This window comes from Cavia porcellus, unplaced genomic scaffold (genome assembly GCF_034190915.1).
Source record: "Cavia porcellus strain 051 isolate PalLab524CR breed Dunkin Hartley unplaced genomic scaffold, mCavPor4.1 scaffold_16, whole genome shotgun sequence".
Classification (NCBI taxonomy): domain Eukaryota; kingdom Metazoa; phylum Chordata; class Mammalia; order Rodentia; family Caviidae; genus Cavia; species Cavia porcellus.
Window position 1 is genome coordinate 14,805,017 of NW_026947499.1, and position 21,055 is coordinate 14,826,071.

Sequence of the window (21,055 nt, forward strand, 5' to 3'; positions counted from 1 at the left end):
GCACCCCGCCCCCTGCGCCCGCCTGCCGCGGCGGGCGGAAAACAACAGGCGCGGGCCCCCCGCCTCCCGGGCCGGCGCGAGCCCGACCTCCTCCGCCGCGGCCCGGGAGGAGGGCTTTGTGCCGAGCCAGTCGGTGCCGCGGGCCAGGCCGCGCCGGGGACGAGCGCGGACGCCGGGCCGACCGAGCCCCCTTCGCCCGGACGGCCGCCCGGAAGCGCGGAGACCGCGGGGCGGGACCGGGCGCCGCGGCCGCCGCTGGACGCACGCCCCCGGCCGGGCCGCAGCGTGCAGGGCGCCCCGGCGGGCCGGGACCGTCCCTCGGGCTCCCGCGCGGCGGGCGGCCGCCATCCCTGCCTTTCCCAACCTTTCTCTGGACGGAGCAGGAGGAAGAGGATCCCCAGACCTCCGGGCCAGACGCAGCCCCGAGACGCGGGTTCTCGGATTCGCCGGCTCGGACCACACAGTAAGTGCGGCGGCCCAGGCGTCCGCCAGACTTGTTTGGCGAGAGTTGGTTTTGCATTCCACTCACCACCACCCCCAACCCTTTGTTCTTTACCCGGTCCCTGCCCTGGCCGATTCAGAGACGGCTACATTTGGGCTCAACACCCTCTTCCCCAAGGGCCCCCCACCCACCCATCCCTTCAGGCCTGGGGGGGCTGCAGCTGCTGCGTCCTTGGGGAAAGTCCTATCAGTGTTTGAAAACAGCCCTGGGAGAAACTTTGTGTTAGGAAATGCAATTCGTGCAGTGAAATACTCACGATAAGTTCTAGGAGGCTGAGAATGTGATATGCACCTTCTTTCAGCTTTGCTGCATGCGCGTTTGAGAATATTTATTATAAAATATTGGGAAAAAGAAAAAATTGACATTAAAATCACTAATTTTGTTGCCCTAAAGCTCCTAACTGAAGTACTTTCTCCATGAGAAAATCCTGTTGGAACAATGAAACAAAACCACAAAGTGTGTTTCACCTGATGAACCGAGTCCGAGCCCGGGAGCTCACCAGACCTTTTTTCTAACTGCGCTGTGATTTTGACTTTTCAGCTGACTCCCGCAAGATTTTTTAACCTCCTGCTTTGGTTCTTGTTTTTCTCCTTTGTAGTGGAAGGGAAATTCCATCCTAAGCATACCAGTTTCCCAGGACCTGACAGCTAATTGCCACCTGATGTATATTTGTTGAATAAATGAATATATTAACATCCAGTAAACTGGTTTTGATGTTGTAGTCCCTGAGCTTTTCTGGCAAACATCCCATGTCCTCACCTAAGTAAACAAGCTATCACTAAAATCAGCTGGCAAGTTTTCAACAGAGGATCTGAAATTTTCTGTGGCACTCCAGACAGAGCAGGGAGAAATGCATAGATACAGAGACCTATCTGTTGAGTCAGGGTGAAGTTCTAATCTCGCTGGAGCCTCCCTGCAACCCTTGTACTAGGGCACCATTCAGCCCCCGTGTTAGAAGCCAAACTAGCATTCTGGAAGGTTCCATTCCAGGGCCAGCACAGCTGGTTGATGGTACACCCAGAATTGACCTCCCTGTGTGACCTCAAGTCCTGATCAACAAAGTTCTATCAAGTTGAAAAAGTAGGGGCTGGGAATTTAGCTCAGGGACTTAAGCGCCTGCCTTGGAAGTATGTGGTCGTGAGTTCGATCCCCGGTACCGATAAAGAAAAAAAAAAAAAAAAAAAGACCCTCCCCAAGTTGAAAAAGTCTCTCTCAAAGAGGAAATAAAGGGGCTGGGCACTTAGCTCATCTGCGTAAGCTTCCCTCCCTGGCAAGCATGAGGTTGTAAGGTTGTGAGTTCAATCCCCAGTAGTCCCCCCCCCAAAAAAAAAACTCCCAAAAAGGAAATGAAGACCTCAGTCCCCTATACCCACCTGAAAACTAAGTGGGCCAAAGTATTTCAGGACAGGACAATGAAAAACAAAGGGAGATTTATTAAGCAGAATCAAAGAAATACTGAGAGTGTGGTGCTTGAGGGGTGAAAGCCATTATGGTATGACATGTGGGAATTTCTAAAGTTTTAGGTGTCTTCAGGACACATGACCTGGGATGCTTTGCTTCCTTTTTTTTTTTTTTTTTCTTTTTTAAAAACTTATCTGGGGCTGGGGATTTAGCTCAGCGGCATAAGCACCTGCCTTGCAAGCAGGCAGTCATGAGTTCAATCCCCGGTACCGATAAAAAGGAAAAAGACAAAAAAAAAAAATTATTATCTAGTGTCTGCCTCCTTAAGGTCAGGTTGCTCATTAGTGGACTAAAGCAAAAACTGGCTTATCAAGTAGATTACATAAAATGCAAATAGTGTATGTTTAAAGTTGGATATGGTGGGGAATTAATAGTACTGTTCTTTTGAGGATGGAAATTCTTGAAATGTATGGATTTCCAGTACCTTGTACTAGAAGAAAACCATAGGCCAAGTTACAGACACTATATCTTTTTGTTGTTGTTGTTTTGTTTTTTGTCTTTTTTGACACAGGGTCTCACTCTGCAGTTCAGGCTGGACTTGAGCTCACTTTGTAGCCCAGGCTGGTCTCGAACTCACAACGATCCTCCTGCCTCAGCCTCCTCTGAGTGCTGGGATTACAGGCGTGAGCCACCACGCCCGGCTAGACACTAATAAGATTTAAGGCATTGCAGAGTGAGGAGTCTGGAAGACTCCATAGGAAAAGACACTGTAGCCCTAGGACACCTTTGCCGGTGTCCTGAAGCTGCAGGCTTCTTAAAAGCACAATTTTAATTTATTTTATTTTCTAAAGTATAATTGTAAAATTCCAATTTTCCTTGTCTCCTTTCTGCCTCTTTGTTTCTTCTTCCCCCGGTCCAATCTCATCACAGATACAAAGGCTGCAGGGCTGTGCGCCCCTGGGTTGGAGTGCCCTGGGGTCCCCAGCGGACAGACCTAGCCTTGGCTGTGAGCCACGCCATCCACTTGGTGCGGTCCAGGTGCAGTGTTAGCAAACACCCTGCCCCGCTACCCACTCACACTGCAGGCTGCTCTGGGCTTGTAGAAAGCATCTACCTAGAAGTGACCCATCACCTGGGTGCTCATCATGGGGGTCCCTGGCCAGTTCCCCTCACAGGACCATTGTAAGGATAAAGAGAGTGGAGGAATCCAAGGGGAGTCAGCACTGGTCTTTGCAGACTTAAGGTACCCCACCTCTCTGTCCTGGCTGCTATTGTTTGTGTTTTGTTTATTTTCCCTTTGGGCGACATACTTTACATCCCTTCACACCCTGAGAAGTAGGTATTACTTTCCCATTTGTGGACATCTCCAAGAGGCTACTTTACAAAGTGCTAGGATTATTTCCAAAAGATGAGAAATATAAAATAAAAAGCAGCCTTTATTCTGAGAACACGGAGAAAGATGACCTGCACCCCCACCACTGGAGACCAGTGATCCGGCGATCTCTCCGGCGGACACGTGGCGTGGGGGCATGTAAATAGCCTCGGTTTGGGGTGGAACCTAAGGCGGGCATTGCGGATACACAGGTAGCCCATTGGTCCTAGGCTTGGCGCCATATGTAAATTTCCAGGGGCGGGAAGATGGCATCACAGATAACTTCCTAGGGGCAGGGGAGATAGGGCTTCCTGTTTCCAGTTGAGGTTTTCCTGGCTACAGTGTCCTGTCTGGGCCAAAACCCTTTCACAAAGCAAATAAATGGGCTCAGGGCTCAGTCTCAAGTCTGAGGCTGCACCATTGGTTTGCTTGTTGTGGTGCTGGAGATGCAACGGAGGGTCTCAGAGGGTCTCATGGTGCTAGGCAAGGGCTTCACCACTGAGCTGCCCTGCTCCCCAGCGCCTCATTTTCATCAGGTGGGAGGAGGGAAGGCTGGGGGCTCCCACCAGACTCCAGAGGGAGCACTTGTACAACTGGGTCTTTGGACACTGGAGCAACCTGTGTCTGTTCCTATTATTTCTACCCCTCTTCTCCTCTCATCTGTGTCCCTCCCTCGGGGTGATACTGAAAGGTTTCTTAGAACAATTTACTTCATCTTCCATTTAGGAATAGCCTCTTGGGGGCTGCGGAAAGAGGAGGCTGCAGGAACCCCGACTCCCTCTCCCTCTCGTTGCAAGTGTCTCAGAGCAGCCATCCAGTGAGTGACAAAAGTCCTACCTGTGTTCCCTTGGATTGGCTTGTTACCAGGTAGCACCTGAGGGTCCCTGACACTGATTTAAGCAACTTAACCCACACTTTATTCTGTAGAACAAGTTCACAGGTTTACTGACTCTTGTCATAGAAAAACAATGTTCAGAACTTAAGAGAAGGATTTATTAGAGACTTACAGGACACTCTTGAGGGCAGAATGCGGGGCCTCTGAGAAACAAGACGTATTATGAGCTGGAGTTGGGCAGATTTAAGAGGATGCCTTTGAGAGGGGTGATGTAGGGTGGGTATCTGCATAGTCGGGTCAGGTTCCAGCGCAAGCCATCTCTATGTATTGGGAGTTGAGATCTGTTCCCACCAATATTGCTGCTTCCTTGGGGATGGAAGAGAAGTGATTTACAGGTGAAAAGGCCAGGTCCAGAGCCTGATTTTTTTTTTTTTTAATAGACAGGGTCTCATTATGCAGTCAGGCTGGTCTTGAACTCACTACATAGCCCAGGCTGGCCTCAAACTTGCAGTGATCCTCCTGCCTTAGCTTCCCAATTGCTAAGATTAAAGACACACACCACCCTGCCCAGCTTCAAGCCCAGATTTACAGGCTACACTATGGTCTTTAAGACCTTTAGGAATTTTGGGGGCAGGGGATACCAGGAATCAAATTCAGGACCTTGCACTTGCCAGGCAGGTGCTTGTGCTACGGATGTAAAGTTTGTGCCCCTGAGCTATATCCTCAGTAGGACTTTTTTTTTTCTTGAGTCAGTTTCTTGGAAGGGAAAATGGCTTGGGTAAGTTTTGTGTCTTTAAGCTGCAGTTAGGCACAATTTTTAAATCTCAATTTTCTTCTTTCCCAGTTACCTAGTTTTTATTTCTTGAATCTTATCTCAGGCCGGAATCTCAAAAAGCAAGGACAAAATCAACCTGACTTGTTCTTTGGAGAAGAAACCTTTCAGTAACATCACTAGCTATCACTGCTAAACCTTTGTGTTTAGCATTATCACTGTTAAACCTTCCAGTAATATCACTTCCCTCTCCTTCCTCTTTGCCTTTTGCCCAGAGCACGTGGATTTGGGTGTGGATGGTGTAACAAGAAAGTTGCTACAATGGGGTAAAGTTCCAAAAAGCTAGCAGGATGAGCTGGAAGGGGAGAGTGGTCAAAAGAAACAAACAAAAAAAGTCTGTGATTTCTAACCAGAGCCCCGCCTGTCCTCTCTGGCCTAGAGACCGGAAGGGTGGGGTTCATTTGAAGACCATGAGACTTGGATGGCAGATTAGAAAAGTGACTGTCTAGCTTCCCGAGCAGTGAGCTTCTGGGGACAGAGAAGAGTGGGTGAACCATGGGCCCTACTGGGCGAGCAGCCCAGCAGGGCCCTGGTCAATGTTTAACCACAGACTCCTAGGGTGGGTGAGCTGTATGTTTGCCAATTTCCTGAGAGTAAATATTTCCAGATAGCTCATCTTGAGCTACCACTGTGACTGTCACCAGCCTTAGCCATCTGCTCTCCAAGGAGACAACTCCAAGGGGAGGCTTTTTGACAAGCAAAGCTAAAAGCTAGACTGTGGGTGAGGAGCCTGGCTAGGGGGCCAACAGGACTTGGTGGGAAGCACTCTGATTGTCCTCCAGGTCGCCTGTTGAATGTGTTTGCTGGCCAACACAACTGTTGTTTTCCCAACCTCGGGTTGGGATATGTGGCCTGTCACGTACCTAATTTGTGGAGACAGAAAGAACTTAGTAGAATCAAGCCATCCTGAGAATACCGGTAAGAAGCAGTGTTACAGGCAGCTGAGTTAGTTAGAAATACTATAGGCAGCGAGACAGGGCTAGGTCCGGGCTGGAGCCAGTGCAGACACCTGGCAGCTTCAGGGGAGACTGACACCTCCTGCCGTGGGCCAGGCCTCAAGACAAAAGAGCACACAAATACACTCATATCCTGGGATTGATACCCTAAATGGTTCCCATCCCCCTAGGAAAGAGTCACAACTCCTTAAGAATGCATGCTTTCTACGTGACTTGCTTCCCCATTTGTCCCTAATGTAATCAATTTTACCTGAACTGTTGATCTTATTGGCTAACTATAGTTAGGTCCCACCTCATGCCCATCTGCCTGGTGAGCTCCCAATCTTCCCAAGCCTTGAACCCATGGCTTACTCTATAAAAGTCCCTGGAAAAGACAGAGTCCTTGGCAACCCGCTTGGGACCCCTTCTGTCTCTCTTCAGACAGAAGCTTTCTTTCTCTCAATGAATATATTCTGCTCTTAGCTTCCATTGTTTCTAAAATTCATTCTTCGATTTTAGAGAACACAAGCTCATACCAGACACTGTAGGTTGGGAGTTTCATTCCCCTATATCAGTAGTTTCCTGCCATTGATACAGATTTCTTAGAGTAATGGCTTCTTCCTGATTATAAATATAATATTCTCATTCCTTAAAAAAATGAGAATACAGAATATACAAATGAAATTTAACTGCAACCCATTGAGAAATAATCTTTCTTTCTTTCCTTGTTTATTTTATACAGGGGATTGAGCCCAGGGCCCCAAAACTGAGCTACATCCCTAACCCTTTTTTAATTTTATTTTTTATTTTAAGACAGAAATGGGATGAGGTGGCTCACACCTGAAATTCTAGCACTTGGAGGCTAAGGAGGGTTGCCATGAGTTTGAGGCCAGCCTGGGATACACAATGGGACCTGTTGTAACCTAGTTTTAACCAATGCACCCCCTTCCTGTTCTGTATGGGCCGTTTCAATAGAGATTAAAATTCCATCTCCAGTAAAGACTTAAGTTTCAGCTCCTTGTAAATCCCCCTCCTCTCCCCATTCTTAGATTAAGTCTCCATTTCTCATGAAAGCTTTAAGTTTCAGTTTCTTGTAATCCCGACTCCCACCCCCTTCAGCCTATCTGCAATACAATGTGCTGTCCTTAAGAAACATTTAACTACAATGAAGTTATCAAACTGGGTCAAAGTTCGCAACATTCCTGTGGTTTTTGGCTTTAAAACCCAACCTTTTTAGCTGTAAGGCATGCAGTCTCCATATTGGCTCCCAGAGACTTTTTGCCAGGCCTGGCCTAAAATAAAGCCTTTGCTCCCCAAATTTTAATTTCTTGTGTCCTTGGATTTTATTCCAGGGTCCGAGCTGACACATTTGGGGGCTCGTCCGGGTTGGGAGCAAGACCCCTGACTCAATTCTGAACACCTAAAAGTAAGTACTCTGGAGGGATTAATTAGACCACAGACAGTTGGCACATTGGGAGAAGACGCTCACAATTTGGGGAGTGGGCAACCACTCCATTGGGAGGGGACGCCCTCAGTCTGGGGAGTGATAACCTCCTGAGGACAGAGTCAGTTGGTTTTTTGGGACAAATTTCATCCATTTGTGACTCTGCCCCAGGAGGAGACCCGCTCCATTGGTTAATTTGTTAATTTGTTAATTCCTCCAGATCCCAAAATTTGACCAATTCCAAAATTTGGCCAATATTTGAGCAAAGGCCATTTTTGCTGCAGCTTCTCTTGTCTTGTGTGTCTGTGTGTCCATTTATTCTAACTGTTCTCCTTTTGGTTACCCAAATCTAACAGAACCCCTTCTACAAGCCCAAAACGGACAAAGGGATTTTGACGATTATTTGCATCTTATTGTTGTTCTATCCCTTCCTCTTAATGTTATTTTTGTCTTTTAGACTCTCCCACAAAAGAAAAAAAAAAAACCGACATCTTTGCTGGCCATGGGGCAAGCCGAATCTAAATTCAGCACACCCCTTAGCCTTGTGCTTGATCACTTCAAGGAATTCAAGCGGCGGTCTGAGGGGTATGGGGAAAGAGTTCATAAAGCCAGATTAACAACTTTTGTTACACAGGAATGGCCATTAGGGACCCAGGGGGTCTGGCCCCCCTCCGGGTCTTTCAACATGGAGACAGCACAAGCTGCTCGACAGTATGTTTTTGGGTCCCCTGCTCACCCGGACCAAATTGTCTATATTCAGATCTGGATAGACATAATTTGTGATGCCCCTTCCTGGATTAAGCCCTCTCAAGACAGAGTCTTTGCGGCCCTCAAACCAAAAGTGAAACCCAAGAAGCTGCCTTCTGATCCTACCACACCTCCGGTCCTGCCCTCTGAAGAAGACCCCCTTGACCCACTGGAGGCACTCTCGCTGCCTCCCCCGCACCCCGCCTCTGACCCTCAACCTGACTCCTCTGCTCCATCCCTGCCATGTCCCGGTCACACCTGCCGACACCCGCAGCCCGAGGCGTCTTCAGAGCAAAGCTCTGAGGCAGCTCCGCTTTGTCCATTACGGGAGGTCCCTAGGCTGGGTGGGAGCTCAATGTTTGTGTACACCCCTTTCTCATTTTCAGACCTTTATTATTGGAAATCCCTAATTCCTCCGTTTTCTAAGGACCCTGAAACTTTGATTAACCTTTTAGAATCTCTATTCTACACCCATCGCCCCACTTGGGGCGACTGCCAGCAGATCCTGCTCATCTTCTTCACGGCCGAAGAGAGACTGCATATTCGTACTCTTGGGCAAAATGCAGTCCGAGAACTAGACGGATCTGCATCCACTGATCAGCAGAGAATTGAACGCCTGTTCCCTTCCTCCCAACCTAATTGGGATCCCAATACAGACGAAGGTAAGAAGGCTCTCTATGATTATCGCCTGAGGCTTCTAGATGCGCTCCATGCTGCCGCCACCAATTTATCTCGAGTGACTGAGGTAAGACAATTAGCTGATGAATCTCCTGCTATGTTTTTGGAGCGCCTTTTAGAAGCATATAGATTACATACACCAATTAATCCGATGGCACCTGAAAATGCACGAGCAATTAATATTGCTTTTGTGTCACAGTCAGCCCCCGATGTTAGGGAAAAGTTACAAAAGCTTGAGGGATTTGAAGGGATGCCCCTCAGCCAGTTGAAAGAGATAGCACAAAAGGTCTTTAAAAACCGAGAGAGCTTGCAGGAAGCCACAAATAAAAAAATGACCAAGGTGTTAGAATTGCTCTGTGAAAAAGAAACTAAGAGATCGGCCAATGCTAACAAGAGGAAGGCCCAAGGTCGTCGACCTCCTCTAGATAAAGAACAATGTGCATACTGCAAAGAGATGGGACATTGGCGTAAGGATTGCCCAACGTTAAAGGCTAAGTTAGAGAAAAAAGCAAAGGCCCTGTTGTCTCAACAATAAGGAGATCAGAGCTCATCGCCACCCCCCGAGCCACGGATAACTCTTCAAGTCGGGGGGCAACCAGTGGACTTCCTGGTCGATACGGGAGCCACCTATTCTGTGCTGACCCGACCCTTAGGAAAGCTAACCAAGGACTCGGTTAATGTAATAGGAGCCATGGAGGGATGGAAATCGTACCCAAAAGTGACAGCTAGTTTGGCTCAACCTGGACAGAGGCCCCAGTCCTGGGACTCCCTGATCTGTGAAAAAGAAACTAAGAGATCGGCCAATGCTAACAAGAGGAAGGCCCAAGGTCGTCGACCTCCTCTAGATAAAGAACAATGTGCATACTGCAAAGAGATGGGACATTGGCGTAAGGATTGCCCAACGTTAAAGGCTAAGTTAGAGAAAAAAGCAAAGGCCCTGTTGTCTCAACAATAAGGAGATCAGAGCTCATCGCCACCCCCCGAGCCACGGATAACTCTTCAAGTCGGGGGGCAACCAGTGGACTTCCTGGTCGATACGGGAGCCACCTATTCTGTGCTGACCCGACCCTTAGGAAAGCTAACCAAGGACTCGGTTAATGTAATAGGAGCCATGGAGGGATGGAAATCGTACCCAAAAGTGACAGCTAGTTTGGCTCAACCTGGACAGAGGCCCCAGTCCTGGGACTCCCTGATGTTACCAAGCCATTCATTTCGTTCATAGATGAACTCAGGGGCATTGCCAAAGGAGTCCTAACCCAGGACATTGGCCCTTGGAAGAGGCCTATAGCCTACCTCTCCGAAAGGCTTGATCCAGTGGCAAGTGGATGGCCCCCTTGTCTAAGAATCCTAGCTGCTGTGGCAATGTTACTTAAAGAGGCTAAAAAACTCACTTTTGGATGGAAGATTTCTGTAGTGACCTCCCACAGTTTAGAGACTCTTATCAAAACCCCTCCCGAAAAATGACTCTCGAACACTAGAATTTTACACTGTCAGGCCCTGCTTCTAGACCCAGAGTCGGTAGTTTTCAAGACTTCTTCAGCTTTAAATCCAGCCACTGTTATGCATGACGACGACCTGGAGGAACAAAGGACACCTCTCCATGAGTGTGCTGACATCCTCGAACTGCAGCAGAACCTACGGGCTGATCTAACCGACCAGCCTTTGGGAAATGCCAACAACTATTTCACTGATGGAAGCAGCTTCATCCAGAATGGCAGACGAGTGGCCGGGGCAACAGTGACCACCGAAAAGGAGATACTCTGGGTTAAGCAGTTAGAGCCTGGCACCTCTGCCCAAAAGGCGGAGCTCATTGCTTTGACTGAGGCCCTAAAACTAGCCATGGGAAAGAGGGTAAACTTCTATACTGACAGTAGATATGCTTTTGCTACTGTACATGTACATGGAACCATGTATCAGGAGCGAGGCCTCTTAACCTCAGCCAGGACTAAGATTAAAAATGCTCCACAGATTCTAGACTTGCTGGCAGCTGTCTGGCTACCTCAACGGGTTGCTATTATACATTGCAAGGCTCACCAGACAGGAGATGACCCTGTCACCTTAGGAAACAATTTGGCAGATCAAGCCGCTTGAAAAATAGCAACCACATCAGAGGGGCCAACCAAGGAAGTACTTGCTCTGATGCTAGTCTCTCTGACCTTGTCAGAACCAGTCTACACAAAGAAAGACCTACAGTTAGCATCTCAACTTGGAGCGAAGTCCCCCATGCCAGGGGGCTGGTACCAGTTACCTGATAAACGAGTACTGTTATTGGAGGCACTAGGGTGGGAGCTGTTACACCAGGCTCACCAAACTACCCATTCAAGGGGAACTAAACTTGCCAAATTGTTCAGAACTTGGTTTTTTATTCTAAAACTCTGCAAACTGACCACCTCTTTGAGCTCCAGATGCCCACAGTGCTTGTTAGTCAACTCAGCCAAGAGCTCTACGCTGGAGCCCACCCAACATCAAGGAATTGTTCCAGGAGAACATTGCGAAGTAGACTTCACAGACATGGTATAGCCTGGTTTACAGGGGCACTGCTATCTGTTGGTATTAGTAGATACCTTCACTGTCTGGGTAGAGGCTTTCCCTGCTAAGTCCGAGTCAGCCTTAGTGGTAGTTAAAAAGCTATTGCATGGGGGCTGGGGATTTAGCTCAGCGGCCTAAACGTCTGCCTTGCAAGCAGGCAGTCGTGAGTTCGATCCCAGGTACCGATAAAAAGGAAAAAGACAAAAAATTTTTTAAAAAGCTATTACATGAGATCATACCTCAATTTGGCCTCCCACTATCAATGGGGTCCGATAATGGCCTGGCTTTCATAGCCTAAGTCACCCAAAAGTTAGCCCAGGCATTAAAGATTAATTGGAAACTCCACTGTGCCTATCATCCACAAAGCTCAGGGCAAGTAGAACATATGAACCGAATTCTCAAGGACACTTTAGCTAAGCTGTCTTTAGAAACTGGCGATAATTGGGTGAGCCTTCTTCCCTTTGCGCTGTTAAGAACTAGATGTACCCCATATGTTTCTGGAATTTCCCCCTTTGGGCTATGTTTGGAAGGCCCCCTCCACTGGTCCCGAAACTGTCAGAGGACAAATTAGTTGAAATAACTAACCAAGATCTCATTAAGTCCCTGCAGATACTCCAACCTGTTGGCCTCAATCCACCAGGTGTTTAGACAAAAACACCTGGACCCGCCTTCAGAGACGCCATTCCAAACACTCATCGAGCCAGGAACTTCTGTCCTGGTGCGGCATCACCATTGAGACTCCCTCGAACCCCGTTGGGAAGGACCCTTTACCATGGTGCTCAGTGCCCCCCACTGCCGTCAAGGTAGCAGGAAAAACTGCGTGGATTCACCACACTCACATAAAGCCACAGCACACAACGAGGGACATACTCAGGGAACTATACAACAGACTGGTAACCCCTTGAAGTTAAAATTGACTAAACATAGTTAGATTATGCCAGGCATGAACTGCTTTAGCTTGCTTGCTTTTGCTCCTTGTATCCTACTGCTGGGGATTTTAATAACATTGACGCCAACCTTTCAAGGCAGCTTTGGTCCCTCTGTAAGCAAAGAACAATTGTCGAGATCTTTGTATGGGAGCCCCTGTGATTTACGGAGGAGGCTATACTAAAGGTAAAGACACCAGCTGGGGGGAATTATACATACAATAGAAAGAAAAAGGATCATGGTCCTTCCCACATAAATGATAACTTATATGATACAGTCTTCGGACAGATTGTGGGGACAAGTTAGCATTCCTTGTTGCTATACCCTCAGTTACAGGGGGTTTGACTCAAATGTGGACGTGTAAGTTAAAGCCTGCGTGATACCAAACAAAGGCAGCCAGCCAGGGCTATGCCCTCAGAATTGTTATTTAAAAAAATAATAATAATGTTTCCCCAGATACATTACCACCCCTTGATGCTGCCTAAATCGCGGGGAGTTGATCTGGATGCTCAAACTTATGATATTCTAAAAGTCACTCATAAAGCCTTAAATGCTTCCAACCCAATTTTGGCTGACACATGGCACAGGGCTCCCCCATTCCCCTTGCGATCTCCACCAATGTTTCTCTGACCACGCTGGAGGAACAAGATTACTTAAATTGGGGCTGGGGATTTAGCTCAGTGGCATAAGTGCCTGCCTTGCAAGCAGGCAGTTGTGAGTTCGATCCCTAGTACCGATAAAAAGGAAAAAGACAAAAAAAAAAAGATTACTTAAATTGTATTGCTGGTCCCCCCCTTTTAAAGTACAACTGTACAAAATTGTACAAGTACAACTTTTAAAGTACAAAGGACTCTCCCTATCTCCAAGGAGGCTTTCATAATCATCCCTCCGACATTGACGTGGGGTTTGTTGCGATTACTAATTGTAGTTCCATAGTTAACCAGCCTACCTCCCTTTATCCCGCCGAGGACAAGTATTTGTGGAGGAAATATGGCCTATACTTTCCTCCCAACTAACTGGACAGGGATATGTGTAACAGCTGTCCTGTTGCCTGATACAGAAATCCTACCCGGGGATGAGCCTGTCCCCATTCTTAGTTTAGATTACATTGCAGGCTGCTCAAAGAGGGCAGTTCAATTTATTCCTTTATTGGTAGGCCTAAAAATAGCAGGAGCCTTAGGTATGGGGGCAGCAGGAGTAGGGGTTTCTGTCCAACTTTCCAACCAGATCGTTAGTGATGTGCAGGCACTATGTAGTACCATTCAGGTTCAAGACCAAATAGACTCATTTGACTAAAGTAGTTCTCCAAAACAAAAGAGGACTAGACCTCCTAATGGCAGAACAATGAGGGATCTGTGCGGTATGGCAGGAGCGATGCTGTTTTTAGAATGGAATCCTGCCCTATCTCCTGCCCTTGCTTGAACCTGTTAGAAGTACTGCTTTTGGTCACAGTAGGTCCTTATATACTCAATAGAATAACTGCATATGGCAGACAACAAATGCAAGGCATAAAGTTCGTTCCCCCAACTGGCCAAGGATTTGGCCTCACTCACAACATTGGAATGTTGTAACCTAGTTTTAACCAATGCGCCCCCTTCCTGTTCTGTATGCACCATTTCAATAGAGATTAAAATTCCATCTCCAGTAAAGACTTAAGTTTCAGCTCCTTGTAAATCCCCCTCCTCTCCCCATTCTTAGATTAAGTCTCCATTTCCCATGAAAGCTTTAAGTTTCAGTTTCTTGTAATCCCCCACCCCCTTCTGCCTATCTGCAATACAATGTGCTGTCCTTAAGAAACGTTTAACTACAAGGAAGTTATCAAACTGGGTCAAAGTTCACAACATTCCTGTGGTTTTTGGCTTTAAAACCCAACCTTTTTAGCTATAAGGCACACAGTCTCCATATTGGCTCCCAGAGACTCTTTGCCAGGCCTGGCCTAAAATAAAGCCTTTGCTCCCCAAATTTTAATTTCTTGCTTCCTTGGATTTTATTCCGGGGTCCAACCTATCACAGGACCCTATCTCAAAAACTGGACACACACACTCACAATTTATCCAGCATCTTCCTAAGACACCAAGTTGTGGATTGGGCTGACACACTTAGAAATAATGACCATTTTTAAAACTTCCAGTTATTTTTGTTGAGTTTTTTGAAGGTGATTTTTTAAATACGTAAAACTTGGGGCTGGGGATTTAGCTCAGCGGCATAAGCACCTGCCTTGCAAACAGGCGGTCATGAGTTCGATCCCTGGTACTGATAAAAAGAGAAAAAAAAAAAAAAAAAACCTGTGGTAATTTATGCATGATTTTGACTCTTGCATTTTCCTTGAATTTAATAAGCATATACAATGCTGTAATTATGTTTTTGGACAACTATTTTTTTAACTAAAAAGTAAAAAGCCTCATGGTTAAAAAAATACTGCTGAATTTTGAGGATGCTTTGTAGCTGACAAAAAAGACAAATACCAGCTAGGATGGGGGCATATGCTTGAAATCTCAACACTTTGGGAAGCTGAGACAGGAGGGTTACAAAGGGCCCATCTCAGCAGTTGAGCAACTTGGTAAGACCTTGTTTTAACATAACAATACCTAGGCTGGGGACATAGCTCAGTGGCACAGCACCTGCCTGGCAAGCACAAGGTCCTAAGTTTGATTCCCAGTACCAATAAATAAATTAAATAATTAAGATGTAAACATATTAATAAATAAAAACAACCACCAAAAAGCTGGGGATATAGCTCAGCACGGGAGTCCCAGATTCAATCTTCGGTGCTACGAAGAAAGAAAGAGAAAAAGAAAAAAAGCAAATAACATATGATTCCACTTATACCATATTTGTTGATTCAACCAACCAGGAATAAAAACTATTCAGAAAAGCAGTTGTATCTGTGCTGGACATACACAGATCCTTTTCTTGTCATTATTCCTAAGTAATGACAATTTACATAACACTGACATTCTATTACATATCATAAGTAACCTGAGATGATGTAACCTGTATACAGGTGGGTTCTGTGCTGTTTTATACACGGGACTGGAGCATCCCTGGATGTTGGTACCCATGGTGCATCCAGGAACTCATCCCCCACGGATACTGACTGAGCAACTTTTGTACCTAGAACGGTCAAGTTGCTAGAAACAGGAAATGGAATGGTGGCTAGGCACTTGAGAGACAGAAGGATGAAGTGTTTAATAGATGCAGAGTTTCTGTTTTACAACGAGTTCTAGAGACTGATGGTGGCGATGGTTGCACAACTGTGAATCTGTGTATGCTGAGAGCTTGAAAATGATTGGAATGGTAGCTCAGACACTGTGTCTTTTTCTGCCATGAAAATTTTTTGAAATGATGAAGTACATAGGAAAAAAGAAAACAGGAAATGAAGTGATAAATATAGGAGACAGACAACAGAGATGCTTCATCAGTGTGAATTCAAAAATTGAATCAGTAAAATAAAATCAAACCAAAAATTTAAGCCATTTTACAGTAAAAAATGTAACTTGAAAATAAGTATTTTTCTCTCCTTTCCTGGTCCCAGTATTTTTTTGCAGGGGCCAACAGGCTACTGACATGTGGAAACTATACAGTTTTCACTGGTTACCTAATATGTACCAACTGGAATATTATACAGCCACCAACAGTTTATGTTTTCAAAATTTAGGTAACAATAGAGGATTCATCTATTGAAATGCTTGGATATATAAGCAAAATAGAATGTTGTTGTTACCAGCCTTATTGAGATATAATTCATACTGAAGAGTATAATTCTGTTGCTTGTAATGTAGTCAAAGTTGTAGAACAGTCATCACCATCAATTTTAGATTCCCACCCCCGCCAAAGAAATCCTTTACCCTTTAGCTATCACCTGGCTCTTCACTTCCCCACTCCAGCCCCTGGCATCACTAATCTACTCGGTCCTCTTAGCTCTTTTGGACATTTCCTATAAATGATATCAAGGAACATACTTTGAGCCTGGCTTCTTTCATATCATAACATTTTCAAAGTGTGGTGGACTTGGGGCTGGGGATTTAGCTCAGCGGCATAAGTGCCTGCCTTGCAAGCAGGCAGTCGTGAGTTCGATCCCCGGTACCAATAAAAAGGAAAAAGACAAAAAAAAAAGTGTGGTGGACTGGTAAGTGGTGGTCAGTTTAAACCCCAGCTGAACTGAGTCAGCGTGGTGCTGAGCATGGATGGCCCGCCTGAGTGCGGACAGTTGCCAGCATTAATAGAGACCAGGAGAGGAAGAGGAGCGTTGGTTCTCCTGAATGGTGGTGGTGGTGTTTGGAGCTGGTGGTTTTCCAGGAGAAGCTTGCCACACTGGCTTCCTGATACAAACTCTGCTGTTTTCATCATCAGAGGAGCCTGGGAGCTCATCGTCACTGAGGATGGCTGTGGCAGTTTTCGGGGGAGCCCTGGTCCTTATTTGGAGCATCGCTTCTTGGATCCAGCAAAGAACCCTCAACCTGCTGGATCCTTCGTCCTGCTGGCACAGACTTCCTAGCTTCCACTGCCGCCACCTTGGGGCTTTCCCAGTGCAGATCCATGTCTATTCCACGCTCTGCAAAAGCCCCATGTTATTTCTCAATGGCCAACACATTAAACTTAATTCAGTCCTAAGAGTCTTGCATTCCCAGGCCAGGACAATTTAGTCCTGCTAATCTGTAGTGCCGGTCTTGGGAAGCTCGGCACCCATCTGATTGCTGATCTCCTGGAGAGTTTTGAGAAAGTTTCCTAACACCTGCTGTCTGTCCCCGGAAGGAAGTGTGGCAGTGCCAGAAGTCAGGGCCCAGTGAGAGGTGGTTGGGCCACGAAGCCTGCACCCTCAATTAACATCATCCTAGCAGGACTTTGTCATCAAGAGAATGAGCTGTTCTTTTATGGCACTGGGATTAAACCCAGGGCCTTTGCATTAAGCTATATTCCCAGCCTTTGGTGAGTTATCCTAAGACAGGGTTGACATGTTGCTAAATTCCCTAGGTTGGGCCTGAACTTAGGATCCTCCTGCCTCGGCCTCTCTGAGTTCTGGAATGACAGGTGTGACCACATGCCACACTGACAGCGAGTAGTTATAAAGTAAATCCAACCCTTGTGCTTGTCTCTGTCACCTGCACTCTCGTGCCTTCCTCCTTCCTACCATATTATGATGCAGCCAGAAGCTGCCACCATGCTCTTGGGCATCCTGCGCCCCCAAACCATCAGCCAAATAAACTTCTTTATAGATTCCCCAGTTCTCAGGTGTGCTGTTATAACAGCAGAGAAGGACAATACAGTGTATATATATTTTGTATTTTTGCAGCATGTGGGATCCAACCCCAGCACCTGAACCATATGGTGGCACCTGCACTGGCCAGGCAAAATGGCACAAACCCTTCCATCTTTTGAGTAAACCTCTGCAGGAAGAATTGTTGTCATCTGCATTATATACAAGAGGAAACTAAGGCCCAGACAGGTTAAATAACTTTGCAAAGGGTATCCTAACCTCAAGTCCACGTTTATAAAAGCAATGTCTCCCTGCCTAATGTTTCCTTAAAGCAGTCAGGTTTGGGGGTGTTGTTTTGAGAAAGCGTCTGGCTGTATTGCCCAGGCTGGACTCAACTTCATGGGACCCAGTGATTTTCCTGCTTCAGCCTCTCAAACTGGGCCTATACGCACACAATAATGAGTCTTAGATTTGGCTTGAGGGTGTGAAGGTTACGAAGCTAAAAGCTGTGTAACCTTTTCCTGGGAAAATGTACATATTCACAGCACCGTACATATTCACAGATGCAGTGGTGCACACCTGTCATCCCAGCCCTTGAGAGGCTGGAGCAGGAGGATCACTGCAAGTTCAAGTCTAGCCTGGACTACAAAGTGAGTTCAAGGCCTGCCTGAACTGTGTAGTAGAACCTTCTCTCAAAAAGGTCCTCCCCCCAAGAAAGATATTTTAAGAAGGTAAAAAAATTTTTGCAGGTCTAAAATGGAATTATAGCCAGGCATGGTGGTGCACGCCTGTAATTCCAGCACTTGGGAGACTGAGGCAGGAGGATTGCTGAGGGATTGAAGCCAGTGTGGGCTACAAAGTGAGTTCAAGGCCAGCCTGGACTACTTTGCGAGACCCTTTCTCAAAAATAAACAGGTACACTGGAATTGTAAACAGGGTTGATTGAGCCTAGAACTGAAGTCTCTCTTACACTTTTGAATCACCAGGTGGCGCTCTCAGCCCTGAACGGAATCTGGGTCTCACTACCAAAGTCATCTAGGAGATAGCATTGGGCCAACCTTCCTGGAACTCAAAGGAATTTTAGAGATTCTTGGTTCACCCAAAAGCCATCGCCTTTCTGAGCAGGGGATTGCCCGGAGTTGTCAGGCAGCCTGCTCAAGGTCACAGCTCCTGGGCAGTTAGGACTCATGGACTTGTCCAAGTTCCAAAAGTTCTGAAATGTATCACATAGCTCCCGGAGTTACAAAGCCCAGCCCAGTGGACACAACGCAGTGTTTTCTCATGGTGACTCCAGGAATGAGCTTCTGTGCATGAACATTGATGTCCAAACTGCAGTGTCTGTGGGGAGCAGAGAGATTCCAAGGACGCGTGCTCCTTCCTCTCCACACACACAGATGGCCCTAGTTGGGTTTCTTTGTGAAATGCCTCGTCCGCACCATGCTAACCCCTCCACTGGGCTCAGGCGTGGACCCGCCTCTCTCAGGCTGGCTTGAGGGACTGTGTGCGCTCAGGAAAGTTACTCAGCTCTCTGAGAGCTTCAGTTTCTGGGGAGTCAGTCCAAGTGCCCAGCAGACAAGGATAGAATCAAGCATTGGTGAATACAGAATGATGTTTCCCGTTCCTGCGCATGTCCTGAACCCAGACCAGTGACACCTGTTAGCTCTGTGTACAATAAGAATGCATAGGCACCGGTGATAAATGTGCCTGTTCTTGGTTGGATGGGGCAATTTTAATACAGTTGGAAACAAAAGAGCTGAGTCACTGCTTTCTTTCAGCTGTTAATGGTACACTTAAAGGTAACACAGGGAAGCTGTGTGAGCCACCTCCCTGGTCCACATTCAACCACAAACAAGACCAGTTACTCAGGCTTCACCTCGGGAGGTCGCCCAGGTTGCTGACTTCAAAAGAGAAATGCAGTGTGAACTACCTAAGACCAGTGGGTGTCTGACCTTATAAACACTGGAAGCCTGAGCTACAAGGCTTTTCTGGCCACTTTGTCTTCTGCCTATTCCTGCTGCTGCCCCAGTGAACGTAACTGCATACTACAAGGCGTACGCTTGACAAGCCTTTCCTTGTCATATATAAGAACCTGGAGCACTTTGGTCCACTCAAATGTATCAGTGTTTATTCTGTGGCTCAGTGTTCCTAGCTCTCAGCTGGGTTCTGAGAAGTAAGGGTGCCAGTTGAGTATGGCCATGGATAGAAGGTGTCTGCTGTAAGTTGCCAGACAGAGTAGCACCTGCCTGTAATCCCAGCACTCAGGAGGCTGAGGCAGGAGAACTGCTGGGAGTCCGAGGCCAGCCTGGGCTACAAAGTGAGTTCAGGGCCAGCCTGGACTACGTAGTGAGAATCTGTCTTAAAAAGAGATGAAAAGGAAAGTTGTTTTTCAGTCTAATAGTCTTAGAGTTTGCTTTCTTTTTTACTACGAATCTATGGTTAAAAATACCATGGAATAAAAATACCAAAACCATTGGAATGGATTCCAAGTCAAATGGAATCCATTGCAAATAGCAATAAAAATATGTGTGTGTGTTTTCTCCTCCGGTATTAGTTTGTTTTCTGTTGAAATAGCAGAATATCTGATATGGGATACTTTAAAAGAGAGAAAGAGACAGAGGCTTATTCAGCTCTGCTCTGGAGGCTGCAGGTCCACAAATGGTCCTATCTTATCAGCTTCTGGTGAGGGCCTAATGGTAGCTGGTTACAGTGTCGTTGGTGAGAGCTCAAGCAGTAGCAATCAGAGGGACTCGGGAGCCAGGCTTGCTCTTTTTATAACAACTTGCCTTTTTTTTTTTCCTGCAGTCCAGGGCATTAAGCACGCTAGGCAAGCACTGTACCGCTGCTTGCTCTTTGGAGAACTAACCACGTTCCTGGGAGGACTACATGAATCCCTTCCAAGGGCAGCTCAGTGACACAGTCATTTTCTACTAGGCCCCACCTCTCGAAGGATATGGAGAACCATACCCAAACCAGAGCATCCGCAAAATGCAAAGTTCCAAAGAATGTGAAATTTCATGTTTCAGTTGATGCGTTCATTGCTAAGGTTCATTCAGGGTTGGACACATTCACTCCCAGACTCCAGCCTTGGAGTCTGCCCCTTCCCTCCAATCCTACTGTCCTCCCAGAGGCCTGATCTTTACTCTGTGCTAGACATTGTGGTGACCATGGGGAGCAAAACATTCATGGTCTCTACCCTCATGGACTTCACTCATCCAGGTGCGAATGCTGCCAAGCTGTCTGCTCTCAGCTGCCCTACTGTCCACCCCCATCCACGCTATGATTCTTTGCATTACCAGGGATGCCTGTAACTTCCTTCAACTGGCCAGTTCCCAGCAAGACTTCAAACTCAGATTGTCGCTTTTTCCCCCGTACACAAAGCAGTGAAATATGCCTGGCTTTTCTATTCCTAAGTTCTTGCAGAAAGGTGTAACACCACCATAGCCAGCCATTCTAACTGTAATCATTTTTCTGACTCTGTCTTTCCACCAGCACAGAGCTTCTTAAAGGCGTGGAAAGCGTCTCATTCATTTTTGGGAATCAGGGTCCAGCAAAGAACTTTGCGTGTAATAAATGTTCAATAAACACTTAAGCAAAACAATAGGGCTTTGGTACAAAAAAAAAAAAACCAAATGTGACATAACAAAACGGGTTAGTCA

At 46.6% G+C, this 21,055-nt stretch overlaps 1 protein-coding gene across 16 annotated transcripts; it reads left to right on the forward strand.

The window, feature by feature from the left end:
• The first annotated feature begins 293 nt into the window (after nt 1-293).
• Nucleotides 294-20,997, forward strand: LOC106025343 (uncharacterized). Of its 16 annotated transcripts, none has more exons than XR_010039661.1 (6): nt 294-463; nt 7,230-8,730; nt 11,876-12,168; nt 16,556-17,272; nt 17,496-17,648; nt 18,386-19,149. XR_010039661.1 is itself a non-coding variant. In XM_063225737.1 (4 exons), exons 2-4 carry the CDS (start codon nt 7,824-7,826, stop codon nt 18,443-18,445), a joined length of 1,170 nt encoding a protein of 389 aa, XP_063081807.1. In that variant the 5' UTR covers nt 294-463; nt 7,230-7,823; the 3' UTR covers nt 18,446-20,997. The 16 variants fall into 16 exon arrangements, 2 of the variants coding, with proteins under 2 accessions (XP_063081807.1, XP_063081806.1); XR_010039664.1 differs by having other exon boundaries at nt 11,876-12,078; XR_010039662.1 differs by lacking the exon at nt 16,556-17,272 and having other exon boundaries at nt 18,386-20,997.
• Nucleotides 20,998-21,055: the final 58 nt, after the last annotated feature.

Excerpts from the sequence above, each read along its gene's own strand:
- LOC106025343 (XM_063225736.1), top strand. The coding sequence starts at position 7,824 with ATGGGGCAAGCCGAATCTAAATTCAGCACACCCCTTAGCCTTGTGCTT.